Source organism: Musa acuminata, chromosome BXJ1-9 (genome assembly GCF_036884655.1).
Source record: "Musa acuminata AAA Group cultivar baxijiao chromosome BXJ1-9, Cavendish_Baxijiao_AAA, whole genome shotgun sequence".
Classification (NCBI taxonomy): Eukaryota; Viridiplantae; Streptophyta; class Magnoliopsida; order Zingiberales; family Musaceae; genus Musa; species Musa acuminata.
In genome coordinates this window covers 45,272,209-45,289,909 of record NC_088335.1, presented here as the reverse complement: position 1 = coordinate 45,289,909, position 17,701 = coordinate 45,272,209, and the positions used below count along the sequence as shown (strand labels likewise).

At 33.1% G+C, this 17,701-nt stretch overlaps 1 protein-coding gene across 3 annotated transcripts; it reads left to right on the top strand.

Annotated features, from left to right (window-relative positions):
• Positions 1 to 1,074: 1,074 nt before the first annotated feature.
• LOC135593765 (protein MICRORCHIDIA 6-like) lies at positions 1,075 to 17,415 on the top strand. Of its 3 annotated transcripts, none has more exons than XM_065084025.1 (21): positions 1,075 to 1,331; positions 6,303 to 6,384; positions 6,519 to 6,650; positions 6,733 to 6,807; positions 6,904 to 6,938; positions 7,197 to 7,275; positions 7,411 to 7,500; positions 7,586 to 7,661; positions 8,716 to 8,794; positions 8,928 to 9,062; positions 10,186 to 10,284; positions 10,580 to 10,681; positions 10,760 to 10,906; positions 11,608 to 11,700; positions 11,921 to 11,972; positions 12,141 to 12,252; positions 14,553 to 14,812; positions 14,891 to 15,024; positions 15,573 to 15,649; positions 15,789 to 15,831; positions 17,084 to 17,415. In XM_065084025.1, exons 2-21 carry the CDS (start codon positions 6,303 to 6,305, stop codon positions 17,123 to 17,125), a joined length of 1,944 nt encoding a protein of 647 aa, XP_064940097.1. In that variant the 5' UTR covers positions 1,075 to 1,331; the 3' UTR covers positions 17,126 to 17,415. The 3 variants fall into 3 exon arrangements, with proteins under 3 accessions (XP_064940097.1, XP_064940096.1, XP_064940095.1); XM_065084024.1 differs by lacking the exon at positions 17,084 to 17,415 and adding an exon at positions 15,984 to 16,271 and having other exon boundaries at positions 1,076 to 1,321; XM_065084023.1 differs by lacking the exon at positions 17,084 to 17,415 and adding an exon at positions 15,984 to 16,271 and having other exon boundaries at positions 1,076 to 1,331.
• The last annotated feature ends 286 nt before the right edge of the window (positions 17,416 to 17,701 follow it).

Sequence of the window (17,701 nt, the reverse complement as noted above, 5' to 3'; positions counted from 1 at the left end):
AAGGTGAAGCATGCAAAGGCAAACTCCAAGTACTAAGATAGGGTTGAAGGGCAAAGGCTAAGAAACTTTGTAAGACCGATGTCAACGAGCTTATCATCAAGATAGCAACTTTGGGTCATGCAAGAGTACACGATCAAAGAACAAAGCAGGTAGTATACGATGATGTACCTTTGCTACTTAGTGGAGTAAGCAGTAAGATTAATGGAGAGACTTACTCCAAGTTAGGGTGAAAACTTCCTGCATTCCAGAAGTTCGATGGTATTGAGAAGGTGAATCACAATAGCTAACTCAACGCAAGGAGTGTAAACAAGTGCTTCACAAATGTGAGCAAAGAGCAGACGAAGGCCAATAACCAGCTCGATGCATGGAGTATAACTCTCGAGAAGACGGGCGAGCAGAAGAGCTGATGAATTCATCATGTATGCTTCCATGTTAACATGTTTATTTAATTATTATAATATTTTGATGTATATTATTATGAATTTAATAAGTTTTATGAAAAAATTCTAAAATATTATTTTAGATCTATAAAATATGTTTGAACCAATTAAAGATCCAACATTTATAACATCCAATTTAGTTTTATTGAGAGATTTTGATGGATATATTATCATTAATTTTAATTATAATTTATATTTAATAGAATTAATGTATTAATTATTTTATCAAATCATATCATCACAATTGGTATCAAAATCAATCTAATAATTAAGTATAATAACAGATTCAAGTAATAATTAGTATTAAAACTACTTTGGTATAGGGTACGACGAGATTCGAATAGAATGAAGAAGACGATTAGATTGGTTGAGAAAATTCTATAACATGTTTAAATTTCTAATCATATTCTTTTCCTAATGAGATAACACTTGGTGCTAATATTGACCATAAGATACTTATGATGCATGGAACCAACACCAACATCGGCATGTCACCATCAATTTCGATTTAGCAAGCAATTAGTTTCATCATATTGGTGACCAAATAATGAGTTATGTTGTCCTAATACGTTAATGTAGATATAAAGCTCCTTCCCATGAGATTATATTGAAGTATACATGTGAATGTATATATCAAATTCTTCCCATGAGATTATATTCAAAGGAAGTCATGAGTTCCAATCTAATATGTATCATAAATCCGTTCTTTATTTGGGTTTGTATCATGTTTCTGTTTGCTAGTAAGAGATGTTTCATAAATTCCGAGATTCTTATCTGTCTCCGAATGCGCGAGGCTGCCGAGAAGCGGGGCGGGGAGCAGAGCTGCGGCGTTGTTTCTCCAGGGAGCGGTCGATTCCCGGCTCTTCCGACGAGGAAGAAACGTAAGCCCTTGTGCGTAACCTCTCCTCTTTCCTTCCCCAATTTATAGACGGGAACGAGAAAAATAAAAGCGAGAAAAAAATGGGATAAATTTCCGTTCCGTTTAAACCTTCGTATCCAAACACGGGAACGGAACAGAAAGATGAATCTTCCATGGTATGTCCGGCACTTTTGGCAGCCGTACACGTGGACGCAAGATTTTACACTTGGTAGGAAATCTTTTTCTGTTATGATATGATAAATTCTGTTTTGATTTTATTTATTGAGTTGGAAAGACAGTTTTATTCCAACTAATAAAGGATTTCCTTCTTTGATGGGGTTTTTGCCCTATATAAAGGATTCTTGGGTTCCTCTTGGGTCAATCAATCTTTCTCTTCTTATCCTTATCCCTTTCTTCCTTGTATGATCAAGAAGTCACAATTGCAAACTTGAAAAAGAGATCAGTAAGGGCAATGCATCACTTGTTTTGTTATTTTGTTGTGTTTATCTGTTGATATGTGTCTTAGAGAAGTGTACTACTTGATTGTAATCCATGAGTAGAACTTTCTGAACTGCATCAGTGACAGGGAAAATGACCTTGGCAATGAGGCTGCCTTTTGTGACTTACATGAGTCATGAAGATAGGTAACTTTTTGTTTGGCAAGATTGCAAACATTAACCCTCTTCAGATACCATGTTGATAGGAATTATTTCTTATGGTGTTTGATAAGGGAGAGAGTACCAAGGAGTTGTTAAAGAAGTTGATGTACCTAGGTTAATTAGTAGTGCAAACTTGTTCTTCACCAAGGCTAATAACTAATTATGTATGAATGCAAATATTTCTTGTTTTGTATTTTTGATAATCTCATATATCTTTCTTTTAATATTCTTATAATAGTTATACTAAAGTTTTTTAATATTTTTTAATAAAGGATAAATGGTGAAGATGAGTTTCGAGCCTAAGATCTTGTAATAATCTGTTAAAGTCTTTACCAGTTAGGCTATCCCAACATTTTAAATTTTTTTAATATGTTGTTTTTTATTATCCAACATGTTGATCCATAAAACATAATTGCCTTTATAATTATCTTATATTATCTTTTACATAACGGGTATATAAAAAAACTCATAATGGCCCTCTCCATTTTAATTATTTTATTTAATTTAAAGAATAAATCTCTCATTCTTATTGAATAAGAATTCTAAAAAAATTTAAAACTTTTACTTTTTTGACACTTCTTGTTTGTCCAACAAGGAAAAGATCTAGAGGAGAGAATTAGAGGATATAAAGGAAGAAGAAGAGGATATAGAGGAGGAATAGGAGGAGAGCCATTAGGCAGATAGGTAACCTGAGTAGCGGGTAGGTCGATGGTAGCATGACAGTCGGTTAATAGAGATTTGGGGCGGTTTAGCATCCTTAACCAAAACCTTGAAATAAATTCAAACCGTTTGAAATTGGCTAGCCCATGTTATGGTTTTCTATCAGATCGATATTTACCATCCAATAATAATAATAATAATAATAATAATAATAATAATAATAATAATGTGAAAATGGACCTCAAGTTGATAATTGGTGTAGTCCTATGATCACATGAAATTTGCTAGAGACATTTCTTAAGGGTAGGTTTTTATTTAATCATAAGGCTAAACCTTTGTGATCTATGGAATAAGGTTTTGGGGCATAATTGTCTCTTTGCTTACAAAGGTTAGATAACATTCATTGACTCTCCCTACTTAGAGTAATGGTAGTCTTGTGCACTAGTTTAGATAGCAAATTGTATCGATCATTTGTAATCGTCCCTGATTGTACCAATACATACTAAGTGGTATCAGTGTACTGACATGTGGTACATGGGTATATATTGAAGAAATGAAGAGGAAGAAGAAAAAAGGAGAAGAGGAAAATGAAGGAGGAAAAAGAAAGAGGAGACAGTGGAAGAAGAGAAGGAAGAATAAAAAAAAGGAGAAAAAATGAGGAAGAGAAAGGGAGAAGAGGAAACAATGGATGAAGAGGAGAAGAGGAGGAAGCATACTCGAATCAAGTGTACGATAGGCAATAGTAGGTGGCTTGGGCTCTATGTGTAGGACGAAGAAGGCTCATGTTCTAGCCGTTGTTTAGTAGGTTTTTTTCTTTATTAAATATGTCAGATCTGACCACTCGAAATGGCGGCGGACCACATAGTCAGTCATGCCTGACTTGGTATATATCGCTCATTTCATATCGGCTTGAGCAAAATCACAAGTTGCACAAGGCACATTTACATTCATTAAACTTGTGATTCTCTATTATATATATCTTTGAATCAATATAAATATAAATTCATTTTCAATTGACTATAATAAATCTCTATGAAACTCTATTATATACTTTTTTAAAAATACCATGGTACTTTTTCTAAATTTTTGTTAATTCTCTCAAAAAAAAATAATTTCCATGGTTGATCTTCTAGGCTAAAATACTTGTTTGGCATTTCATTCTTCCTTCAGTTACACTCTCCAAGTTTCATAATGTGGCTTGTTGGTTTAATATCTCTGTGCTGTTACAGATCAATTGCCACACTTTACAGGCAGGTGGCTTGAGTGGCACACTGTCAATAATTGAATTCCAATTGAGATAAAATTGTTAGGAAGAACTAGTGAAGGGACACTGGTTCATTTCCTGGACTATTGAATTCAAAGAGATGAGAATGCTCATTATGTCTTAGATGCATTAATCAATTCCATTTAGTGAGATCTTTCAGTCACTTTTATGACCAATATAGGCATAACACATAGCATCTATATCACAGTTCTGAAACACATGTGCAAAATCAATTCATGTCAATCTATTTTGGTAATGGCCATGCTGTGACAAGCTAACAGATGATTATTAGCTTGAGGTGCAAAATCTTGCTTTCATATATGTAATTCTTTTATTTTCTTATGTATATATGCATGATATCATGGTCTTTGTACATTGGTGGCATGGATTTTTCTCATATGTTTTGGCATGATGTTGTGTGGCATGATGTAACATGCTAAAAATTAGGCAGGCCATGGTACAAAATTGCAAACAACACAACATGGGTACTGTATAAGGTTCACAAAAAATTAGACTAGTCAAGGTTCATAATTGCAAAAAATTAGATTAGTCAAGGTTTGCAATTTTGTGTATTGATATTGTACTGGTAAGGACTTGTATTGATACAAAACTTGGCACATGGGAACATACCGAGTTTTGAAAAAATACTTGAAGAGTGAAAAAAAAAAAATTGCATGTTATAGGGTTGGAACCACCCAGTATCGGTTTAGAGCCTATACTGGGCGTATCACCTGATTTACCTTGGTTCGCATACTAGGAATATGTTGGATGGGCAAATACCATCCATACTGAAATATACCAGGTGACAAGGATCATCGTTTTGAGTATTAGACCCATTTCCGTGATCTATTAGACTAGTATATACCAAGTAGTACTGGTGTACAAACACACTACATCGGTATGTACTAGTGTTTCAGTGAGGAAGAAAAAGAGGGAGAAGAGGAAGGAGCGGTTCAGGAACAGAGGAAGGAGGAAGAGGAAGTGGTGAAGGAGGAAGAAGAAGGAAGAAGAGGAGGAGAAGCAATGGTAGCATACCTAGGAAGCAGTGAAGTAGCAGAAGCAACGTTGAATGCAAGCACAGGACTCATGAACACAAGCCCTAATTTTTATTTAGAATTTTTTTCTATCGAGTTGGATGGGTCCCATTATATTTTTTATATTTTTTATTGTTTTTATTCAACTAGACCTGGTCGCCTGAAATGAGGGTGGTCTGTGTATTGGCCTATGCCTGGATCGGTACATACCCGCCCATGTTATACCATTTTGGATGGTTCAACAGTCCTTGCTGGCATTGCAAGCCTTGTTCGTAACCTACCCAATGGTGTGCTATCATAAACACTAGCATTCATACACTTAGTTTTATTATTTTGTGAAGTTTCATTGAAGTTGCTTCTATTCTGTTTACAACATAAAATGATATCATGATGGTTAGACAAGATGAATAATTAATTGCGGGGAGACATAGACAAAGACATAATATTTTTGAAGACTGTATAAGAATATATATTCTTTTAGGTTTATTGGTGATATTGTCTCATCAAAGCTCAATGGCAGGAATAGGTACATGTGAGAGACCTCCACAAATGGTTTTGATCGCACAATTCATATAACCTAAAATGATATGGAATGGGTGTCTATTCATTAATGTAAATTGAAGTGGACAATGAAGTTGATGAAATTACATTCTCTCTTGTTCAGATTTATAGTTCTGATATACTTGTAATGCCTATCACCAAAAGTATTAATTTCCAAACTGTTTAGTGGAGTATTAGTATCTTTAAAGTTTAACAAATGATTTGAGTTTCATTTCTTTGAATTTACATGTTCCTTGCATGATGCAATGAAAGGATGAGCTGTTGATGAATATTACCATGAGATGATTAGTGAAGTCAAGAAATTTACATTTTTGTTTGTCGGTTTGTACCAGCAGATATGGATCAGCATAGGTCATTTTAGTCAAGCAGAGAGGCAAAACCTATAATTACATAGAGATTCATTTAGGATCGTTTTTTTCTTGTGGGATTACCTGGATGATCAAGGATTGACTAAAGAATGAAGCTTTCTACTTGTAAGGCTAAGGCTGCATATATTGACCCTTTCTAGACCTTGCATTGGCAGGTCTTGTGCTTTGGTTTTGCTCTTTTTATTATTTTGATCACCAGCAAAACACAGAATAGAATCTTTACATATAATATGATTTTCGGATTTTTATTGCTTTTTCTGTAAATCTGGTTCATCATTACAAGGTCAATAAAGTAACTATTTGTTATTTAGAATAATACCTTACCCTTGTTCAGAAATATCTATCTATTCTGTAGATATTGAGCATCTAGTTGGACAATCTAAGGTATGCACTTTATATGATGCAGTACTTGTCATAATTAATAATAGTCTAATACTATAGTGCTGTCCTATTTCAGATGAGTATTCTGGATGCGTGTGGTAATGAAGAAATCAAAATACAGGTGAAGGACTGGAAGCCAAATATATTGTCAAATATTGGTAAAGAGAAAGCATATTCTGCAAGTGTAAATATGATCAATTAGTGTCTCCAAATTCTGTCATAAGTGAAGGATTTGAAGAAAACAGAAATTTGCAAATATCAAATAGATTCTTGACTCATTCGGGTATATCAGGACAAGGGATGTTTTCTGCTGATCGATTTAGCCCTGCATGTCATTCGAGTGGTTCTTGTGCTCCACTGGGCATGCAATTCTGGAGTGCTGGGGATTATGAAGTTCAACAATTTGTTGGACCAGCATCTCATAGTATGTGATTTTCTAGTCTAGCTATTGTAGTTTCTTCCAAAATTTATTAGATACTTATGAGCTGTCATTTTTGCATTTACAGATAATCAAAATCGTCTGTGTGTTCATCCCAAATTTCTCCATTCCAATGCTACTTCACATAAGTGGGTCTTTGGAGGTATACATACGCAACATGTTATTTCTTGTGGTTGATTATATTTCTTAGAAAATAAATTTACTGATTACCTTTTCTTTTTTAATGTTTGATATCCAGCTATTGCAGAACTTCTTGATAATGTGGTTGATGAGGTAGAATCTATATATATTTTCTTTAATACATGGCTTTATTTTCTTATTAAATTTAATATGGTTGTTTGGGATGTTCTTTTTTTTATATGATTGAAATTTTAATTGGACATTGTGGATAATTGGTTTCTAAGAAAGTACATTCTAGGTTTTTATTTGCATTAAATTCTGTCTTCTTGAGATTATCAGGTGAATTAATTATGTTGACAAACTATGTATGCTGACAAATAAAATTTTCTCTATATTGCTTTCACGATGCAGATATGCAATGGGGCTACTTTTGTCAAACTGGACAAAATTATTAATCAACGAAGTGGCAGCCCTGCTTTGCTGATTCAAGGTAATTTGTTCTTAGTTGTTATTAAAATAAAGTCTAATATTTTCTTGGAGCTGCTTTCCTTCCTCTTTTGGAGGTAAAGGAGGTGTCCTACATAATTGAATTGTTCCTTATTTTTTATTTGTGATTTGTGTCAAGATGATGGAGGTGGAATGGATCCAGAATCCTTGAGACGCTGCATGAGTTTTGGATTTTCTGATAAACAATCATGTTCAACCATCGGACAATGTATAGTTCTACTAATTGGTTGTTTTCAATTTTGTCATTATATATATTTCAACTATTTATAAAAATTGTTCAACATGTATGTCAGATGGAAATGGTTTCAAGACTAGCACAATGAGACTTGGAGCAGATGTGATTGTTTTCAGCCGCTGCATGAATAAAAGGTATCACGCCATGTAAATACCATATGTCTTATTCAGCACGGCAAGAATTTTTCTAAAGTTCTAATTTTATTATACAAAAGATCTCATGCCGTCATCATTTTGGCACCTGGTAGTGATGCTTTGGAGTTTGAATGAGATGAGGGGTTGTATTGGGTTTGTGTCACATAATATCAGGTTTTTTGTATGGAATTGTACTGCATTGTTACACATATTACATAATATAGGTTTATCTGCACTGTCAAAAAGGAGTCTGTATCAGATGAAGAGTGAAAATATTTTAGGTTTTTTGATTCGTATGGGGTTTTATGATTGCAATAAATTACAGGAGGACCTGGTCTTACTGATGCAAAGGGTTCAAAACTGAAGGAAGTCTTTGTTGCGGGAAGGGAAGTTGCATTTTATTCTTTTTTTTGGACAGCTCAACATATGCAACTTTCAAGATTTGCACTTTTCCTTAACAAGTAGCTTCCTAGATTAATTTTCTGTTACAAAAGAATTAAAGTAGTTTGAATCAAGGTCTTCAATTTCGAATAATATCGTCCGGTACCGGGAAGTATATATATATATATATATATATATATATATATATATATATATATATATATATATATAGAGGCGATGTCGTCCTGCCTGGGGAGAAGTGAGGCGATGTCACCGAAAAAGATTTTTTTTACTTTATATATATATATATATATATATATATATATATATATATATATATATATACTGAAATACCTCGCTCGGTATACAGTACTGAGCGAATCTCGAAACTCCAGCATGGTATGATATTTTAATCCTTGGTTTGAATTACAATATTTAATAAAAATAGGAGAAAATTATGCTTCTAATGCAATAAGTTATATCTTGTTTATGATCATATCTATTTTTGGCTTTGGAAATTATCTAGCAGTTGCCCTTGTTTTTATACATTTCAGGTGCTAAATGGGTATTTGTGATGGTTCTATATCATGTTTATGCCTCATAACTCATAAGTCTTACCTTCATTAAATATTGAATTTTTAAAATATTGAATTAATATTATCTCTTCTTCCAGGGTGTTAACCCAGAGTATTGGACTCCTTTCTTACACTTTTTTGAGGCAAGAAGGTTACAATGATGTTGTAGTGCCAGCAGTATGTCCAAGTTAACAATTTTCCATGGTTCTGTTTATGTTTTCTTCAAGGAGTTGATTATTAAATTTTCATGGCTTTCTTCATTTTGTTTAGAAACCATCTGTTAGTTATATGCCTATTTTGTTTCCTCTAGGTGGATTACTACTTTGATCCATCCAAGGGTGTATTTACAAATATACTTCGAAATGGTCAAAAGCAATTTTCCTCCAATTTGTCGATGCTGTTGAAATGGTCCCCTTTCCTGACAGAAACTGAGCTGCTAAAGAATGTAATTTTTAATATTTGTTCTTTCCATGTCTTGTCCTAAAGTCTCGGTGATTTGCATTTTGACATACTCTTTGAAGCACATAAAATACAGTTCATTTCCAAGACATACTTTGGAAATGAACTGTATTTAATTTTACAATATTCTACCTAGCAAAAATTATTGGGGAGTTACATAAAAATAATAACTACAAGAGCCCATAAACTTTTTCTAAACAACTTTTTACTTCTATTTTCTTAGGATTGAGGGAGAATTTCCATGGGTTATCAGCCCATGCTGCAAAATGTTGGTATTACTTTTTACTACCCTAATTATCTAAAAATATATGCAGAATGAAAGGACATCTCTTTCATCTACAAAATAGTCCAAAATTGAGATTCTTTTCTCTAATTTTTTTTCAGAAAGATATCAATGTTATTTATCACACTTATTCTTAATTTAAAAAGTTGTACATGAGATTTTCTTCTTGTACTGCTCCAATTTAGTGATGAGATTCTAAAAATATCATCTTTTATAAATATATATGAAATGAACTTTTTAACATTTAATATTTTGAACTGATAGTTCAAAATTGAACTTTCTTTGAGGACCAATTCTGCAATTTTCTCATATGATTTTTGGCTACATAGGAAGTTTGCCATGTTTGACCATGGAAATAAAGTCACAGTGACCAGAGGTACAACAACTTGATACGTGCTTATATCTGACACTTATGTACAACTGTGTTCATTCTTCAGCAAACATCCATCTCCAGTTGGAATGTGTCCTAGCAAAATGACTATTAAACTGGTTGAAATTGGCAAGACAAGTCATTGATTTTCTGTAGTAAATATGCTGATAGTGTTGCTGATGCATGCCTCCTTATTGGTTCATACTGAATACTTGCTCATGTATTATTACATTTTCTTCAGCTAAATTTAAGTCGAACTTAAAGTGATAATGCTCCTTTGTCCTGTACGGTTTTCAAGAACTTAAATTTGATCTTCATACTCTGTCAACAATGACAGCATTTTGTTTTCTTAATAGCTGTTGATTCATGCATGTATTTTGCTCATACAATTGTATGTATCTTCTCTTTCTTTTACACTAGCATATAAATTCAAACTAATTTTATTTTACTGGGCAGTTTGATGACATTGGACATAACGGCACAAAAATAATCATATACAACTTATGGTTTAATGACATGGGAAACATGGAACTTGATTTTGAATCTGATGAAAAGGTTCGCAATTCTACCTAATTTTTGAGTCAATGAAGTTATAATTTACTGCAATTTATGGTTAGGAAATTCTTAAACAGTTATATTTGAAGCCTGTGATCATTATGGATAATGTTACCAAATATCACATTTCTACCTTTTAAAAGGTCTTATTTCTATAGCTTGTGATTTTTTCCAAATTCCAAACAAACTGTCTCGAACCGTGGAAGTACATTTAAAAGCTTTTAGGTGTACAAGTACCTTTTAATGGCTCAAAACCTTTTGATCTGGTTTTACTGCTACTATTTTCTTTTTGCAGGATATAATTGTAAGTGGAGCACCAAAGCAGGTGGAAACAAACAACATTTCAGTGACACTAACACAAAACCATATAGCAACTAGACTTTGTTTTTCTCTTCGAGTAAGTTTTATGTTTATGAGTTAAATTTATCTTAGAATGCTTGTTTTGCTATTGACAGTTATGTTAGAAATATTACAGGCATACTCCTCCATTTTGTATTTGCACACACCGGAATATTTCAGAATTATTTTACGCGGGCAGGAAGTTGAGCATCATAGTATAGCCAGGGATCTCAAATTCTGCGAATGTATCAAGTATAAACCACAAGTTGGAGGAAGAATAGAGGTTTGTGCTAAAGTCAATGCATTTGCAACATTTGTAAAAGTTAGTGGTTAAACCAATGTTTTGCTATTTTGCTTATCCAATTTATCCGTATTATAGTGAAATGGAAAACTATTATCTGATTAGCTACTTTCTGACAGTTTGATCAGTACATGATTGTGCAAAAAACTAATGATGTTAGAAAAACAAAAACATTTTAGTGAGCTTTTTTAGTTGGGCGAGGGTTTTTGCATCAGTCTCAATACATCATTTATTGCATCGGCCTTGATGCATCATACTTATTGAAGAAACATTTGTGCAGAAGAACTGAAGAATCCTATTTGTACAAAGTTTAATATCTTATTTACTGATCAGGCTTCAGCTCAGTATTTGACCAGTTGTTTGCCAGATTAGTTTTCATGATACCAGTTCTCTTATCAACTGATGCAGCAAAAAATATTCTCAAGAATTAAGAAATTTTATGTTACTCAACTTTCTGGGGTGCTGATTTCTTGCGGTTTACATTTCTTTTATGTCAGAAGCAGAATCTAAAGGGTGCTCTCTCTCTATATATGTATATGTATATGTATATATTGTCAACCATAAGAATACTTTAATGTCCTTCAATAATAATCATCTTGTATCTCTAGAATCTGAAAGATTTTTTCTTGTGTAACATAGTACCTCATACATTTTAGTTATCACGTTTCTCTCTCTTAATGCAGGGTGAGGTTATCACTACCATTGGCTTCTTGAAAGAGGCTCCACTTGTCAATGTTCATGGATTTAATATCTACCACAAGAACCGTCTAATCTTGGTAAGACGTATGCTTCATTTAACCTTCAATCATAAGCTACAAGTTTACTTCAGATTTAAAACTTATGGTTTTTATCTGAGAAATAAATTCTGGTGGTAAATTGCAGTTCAGATTTGCAACTTCTTTTCAAAGCCATTTGACTTGCTTGAATATTATGTTTTATGTGACTACAATTTTTTTTCTTCTTGTAATACATATAAAATATTCTTTATTCTTTCAGCCATTTTTCCAAGTGGCATGCACATCAGGCAGTTGGGGTAGAGGAGTTGTTGGTAGGAACTCAAATATTCTCTCTCTTCTAATTTATTGATCAATATCCTGTTACCCTTTTGCAACTTGGCTTCTGCACACAAGTTGTTGGGACTTGCCACTGCCCATTAATCTTCTTTTATCCTTATTGGTACCTTGTTTAAATTCTTATAAATGTCTGGTCCTTTTAGGTGTACTTGAGGCGAACTTTATCAAACCTACACACGATAAGCAAGGTTTTGAAAAATCAAGTCTATTTACAAAACTTGAGACCCGATTGAAAGAAATGACATATGAGTACTGGTAAGATTTATTTCATAGTGTGCATATGGAATTTATACATGAAGAAAATGTACTTTTGTGCTTAAAGTATTTATAGTGATGCAAGCAACTATAGAGAGCAAGGTGTTAAATCTTAATTTTACCGGTTGGTAGGGACCAGTATTTACTCATCCCTGAGTACTAGCTTTAAAACATAAATCTTGATATTAGCACACTATCATTTACTTTTCACCTTTTTATTAATCAAAATGGTGATTTATATAAAAAATATCACAAGTTATATTCAAGAGAAAAATCATCATTCTTTTTCAACTCATTCAATTTGTCAAATCAACATTTCTTAGATATGTATGATACCAAAACATGGTTTCAAATGTTTGACATATTACATGCATAAGACCAAGTCATGAATCTAAAATTCCATGAATCAAAATGATCATCAAAGGTAATCTCATGTTATTCCAAGAAATCAATATCGTGATTTTGATAAAACTCATTTCAAATTCAAATCATCAAAATCACTTTTATGGTTCACAAAATTCATAACATAGGTAGATTCATGATTTCATTGATAATATATTTTTCCTTTTTTTTTAAAAGTATTTTATTTTAAGTGATTGATTTCATGTTAGCATGTTTTTTCATTTATGTTAAATAAAAACATGCATCAACGTTTAGGATCGAAAAATGAATTTCATCATAAAACCATCAAGATCAATAGATTCTCAAAAATGAATTGTTAGGATCAAGAAAATCCGAAAATGAAATTTAATACTTTCATGCATTCGGACATGGTTTTGCTATAGATTTTCAAATTCAATTATGAAGATAAAACATGCTCATGATTATGAAAATTTTTGTATCCAAAACACATAATTTCCAACATGTTATTAAGGCATGTAATAGTATAAAATCATCAAGATACACATGTATGGATTAATCCTAAGCATTATCACATATCATATAATTATCATCCCTAATGTTGCATACATCATTCAACATTTCAAAACATAACATGCATGAAATCTTAGCAATATACTTTTCATGATCAAATTTTTAATTTTTCAAAGATGCTAAAAGGAAAACATGATATAATTTTTGAAAAATAATTTCTTATTTCCTATTCCTACTATCTAAATTAAGCACTCATGAAAGACTTCAAGTAATTTCAAAATAATTCAAGAGAGTTGAGTTACTTACCTTGTAGTCGAAGCTCGTCAAAGCCCAATTTGCCGTTTCACCTTTGGAAGTTTTTGATTCATCCTTGGTTGCCTTCCTCTTATTTGGCCTCTTCCTCCGTTCAAGTTCATTGTTTATTTTAGATTTTTGTTTAATAAATTTATTAAGATTTAGTGTTCGAAGTTTAAGTTCATCATTGTCCTCATCACTTGAGTCATCGCTCAAGTGGTATTAATTTGTCCGGAGTTCTAAATCCTTCCTGTTCTTTGGAAGGTGATTTTGTTCATCATGTTCATCATGTGCATTGTGCACCATTTCATATGTCATCAACGAACCAATTAGTTCTTCAAGTGAAAAAATATTTAAATCTATTGTTTCTTGTATTACGGTTATTTTAGGATCCCATCTTTTTGGAAGGGATCTTAAGATCTTGCTTTCGACGATTAAAACTGCGTTCATACGTTGAAATCCGATTCCGACGTAAAAGTTGTTTCGTGCAGATAATAAATTTGAAAGCTTACGGAAACGTATTTAAAGTAAAGTAAGGAAGACAGTTTGTAGTTAAGATAGAAATCAGAATGTAAGCGCAAACTGAAATATGATGTTCGTACGATAAAATCGATTTCCATCTTAACGCCGATTCGGAAAATATTTTCATAATTTATGTGAGATAAGCATCTTATTTTTCTGGGGGCAAACGCCTAGCATGAGCAGGAGGGACCTTAGCACCTTATATCGCCTAGTGCTTTCAACAACACTAGATGGGACTTGAATTTTGCACACTGCTTCAGTCTTATTGGGCTTCTGGAATTATGTATTTAACTAAAGCCAATTGAGATCGTGTTCTTTTGCTATGTTCTCTGAAATGAATTTCTTCCGGCAATAATGGCTGCATTTGCTCTCAAGCTTTTCCTAAAAGAAAATAGAGCACTGGCATGTAAGTGATACATAAAAGGCAAAATATAGATTTCCCGAGACAAAATAGTGGCTATAAGGTGAAACAAAAGTCTTGGAGTTTGTTTATTGTGTCAAATTTTGTTTGTTGGTTTGACACAGCCACTTCATTTGATGTATTAGTTCTGCTTTACACCTTTAGAGACTGTAATATTTGCCACGTAAGGTTTCATGTTTTGCATTGACAGGGAGTATCATAGCCATTTGGTTGGTTATACAAAGAAAATTTCCCATTCAACAGCACCTCTGGCTGTTGTTCCTTTCCCACTGCCTCTTTCCTCAGGATGCAACATTAGACCCATCCCAGTAAACCCTGAATTTTTAACAGACACAAGGAGGAAGTCCTCTCATACACTGCAAGGCATTTCAGCTATGGGTACATCGCATTCCCCCAAAGAAGCCATTCCTGGACAACTTGGTACCAAGCACAACGCAAGTTTTATAGAAGGTGATTTACATGCTTCTTCTATATTAGTAACAGCAAGAGTTTTGGCTTATGTTGTTCATTTTATGATGTACAAAATAGGACTGACGAGAAAAAGAGGATATGAAGATTTTAATGCTGCAAGGGAACCTCTTAAAAGACAAGCAATGATGTGCAGTACTAGAGAAAAAGCTGGAGAGCAAAAGAAAGGAGGGCAAACCAATTACAAGCCTGAGGTTAGTAAATAAATCAGAGTTGGAAGACATCATGGACTTTATTGTTAAAATTTAGTGATATTGCTCTAAATAGTGCTTACTATAGCTTCATGTTGTTATTATTTTTCTAGAGGTTAAATAATCATTCAAATTACTAGAAGAATGACACAATACACAAGGCTTCCACCAATGTAGAGTCTAGAAAGGGTCGATATATGCAGTCTTGACGCTCATAAGGATATGGTTGTTTTCATGACCTAAATTCTATCATCTAATCACAGAGAAGCAGCCTGTTCATGACATCAAGGCCCAATCTTTTAAATTAATCTTCAAACTATAGATCATTCAAAAGTTGAATATAACAATGGTACATTTAGTAACATGAAAAAAGGTGACTTAATTTTTGACTTGAAGTACTTATTGAAGAGAATATATAAACTTGTGCATGTCTGTCTAGTAATGTAAACGTGTACTTATGTCCATCAGAGAATGAAACATAGGACAGGAACAGTGAATTTGCCTTTAATTCTGTATATGATTGTTGCTGATATATGTAAATCTTGTTGCAGTGGAGTAATTGTGAGAGGCAGTGTCATGTTCAACAGGTGAAAACCATGATGCAAGAAAACAATAAGTTACGCAAAGAGTGAGTGAAACTTGTCATTCAAGTACACCAATTAAATATGCTTCTTTGGTTTACCCTTATTGTTGATTATATGATATCCCTAATGGATCATATGAACCTTTACTTATAGTGATTTTTTTTCTGGTTTTTCTTTCTTCAGGTGCTTGGAGCAGGAAAAGATACAGGAAGGGCTGTTGCTCAAGGTAATACTTTAACAACCAGACACCCCATTTAAAGTTGCTTGTTTGAACTCAAAGTTTAACTATAATTTTTGAACATATACAAAAGTTAGTATAATCACGTAACATTGGACATATTCCATTGTCATATTTGTAATCTTGGATCTGTTTGGCAGTATCAAAATCTTGTACTTGAGCTTGAACAAGTTAAGCAGCGGTATGATACAATATCGGTCGAGCTTTGATCTATGGACAACACTAAAGTGGAGAAACCATGAATTATGGAGAGCCTCCATGAGTACTCATTTGAGTTAGCAGGAACCATGTAATAGCAAAAGTTTTGAAGTTCCGAGTATATATACATCACAGGCCTAAAAGGAAATCTTGTAAATATTAGCCCAACAAATTTTGTATTTTTGTGCATATTTAACATCAAATATGTCCTAATACAGACTTTCTCAAAACAATGTGCTCTTCAAATCGATCATCTTGTGCTTTTCTTGTAATCTTTTTTATTTCTTGGTATCTTGTAATCTTTTTATGAAGATGATCTATCAATATATGTAATTTCGCACCTAATTTTACGACATGCTATTATAAATATTACAATTTTAAAATGTATACATATGTATAATCATAAGCATAAAACAATAAATGTCAAAAATATAAGGATAGGACATTTTGTATATAGTGGTAGTAGCATACTTGTGTTTGATTAAAGGATATCTAATTCATGTCGATTTCATAAATGTCGGTAACCAAAAGTGGAGTTAGGACCTTGCATCTCATCGTCTCCAATCTTGAGGAGTGAAAAGGTGCAGAGAGTAGAGGAGAGGTTGAAGATGAGGATCCAAAGTGATGTTGGACCTCGAGTCTTATCAGATCCTAGAGATGCAGAGCAGAAAGGAGAGGAGAGGTTGAAGATGAGGATCCTTGGAGTGGAGCTACACCTTACATCTCATCCTATAAGAGAGACTTTGGAGAGTGATAGCTTAAATGCTTACGGTTAACAAAAATATTCTCTAAATTATTTTATGAAAACTTGAGAAATGTAAGAAACCACACACTCAATTTTTGTTTTTTCAGTAGAACCAATGGAGTGCCACATTGAAAAGTAATCTAAAGAGAATAAGAATTTACAATCAGAATTCACAGATCAAATGAAGGATTCCTCAAAATCAAATTACTTCATTGATTCTGATAGATCTTAATAATCAATTTTTTACATTTCTGATTCAAAAGCTTCCTCTGAATCCCATTTTCTTCTCAAATGTAGGTAACAAGAAAGATGAAAAATACTCATTCTCAATTATGCTAATACCAATTTAGAGCCGATCGGCATCCGTGGCGTGGCTTCTTGGAAACCAGTCCCGGAAGATCTCAAGGACATGATCTATCCCTTTCCAGGTGCATTTTACTACTCTGCTTCTAATAACCTTTGCCTGATCTCTTCTGCATTTGATATTTTACTTACACTGCATAACATGTAAACATTAACAATGAGTCAAGTGCTGATCATAAACATGCATCAAATAGAAGTAATGAAAAAAAAAATCAGAAAATCAATTTCACAGCATATCATCTTAGTCGATGAGTTGCCAAAGCTATTATTTCTTTTGAAATTTGTAATGATTCAATTAGAATCCAATTCATGATATCCAAGCTGATTATGAGTTTGAATCATGTGTTATCATGTTTATTTAAAATTTGTGTAGTACTTTCCTCTTTGATCGACTTGCGCTGTACACTTGGATTTAGTTTCTTCTTTTAATCTAATCCAACTTATATGTGAGATAGGTTGTTAAAAAATTATTCATTTCTAAGGGCTTAAGTTTTTGGGATTTGTGGTAATATGATCAAAATCTCTATTAGAAAGGGTTTGTGATGATCCAAT

What these genes read in the sequence shown, in the direction of transcription:
- LOC135593765 (XM_065084024.1), top strand. Translation starts at nt 6,303, where the DNA reads ATGAGTATTCTGGATGCGTGTGGTAATGAAGAAATCAAAATACAGGTG. An exon ending in ACATAAGTGGGTCTTTGGAG is followed by an intron (nt 6,808 to 6,903) that starts GTATACATACGC and finishes TTTGATATCCAG; the next exon opens with CTATTGCAGAACTTCTTGAT. An exon ending in AAACCAATTACAAGCCTGAG is followed by an intron (nt 15,025 to 15,572) that starts GTTAGTAAATAA and finishes ATCTTGTTGCAG; the next exon opens with TGGAGTAATTGTGAGAGGCA.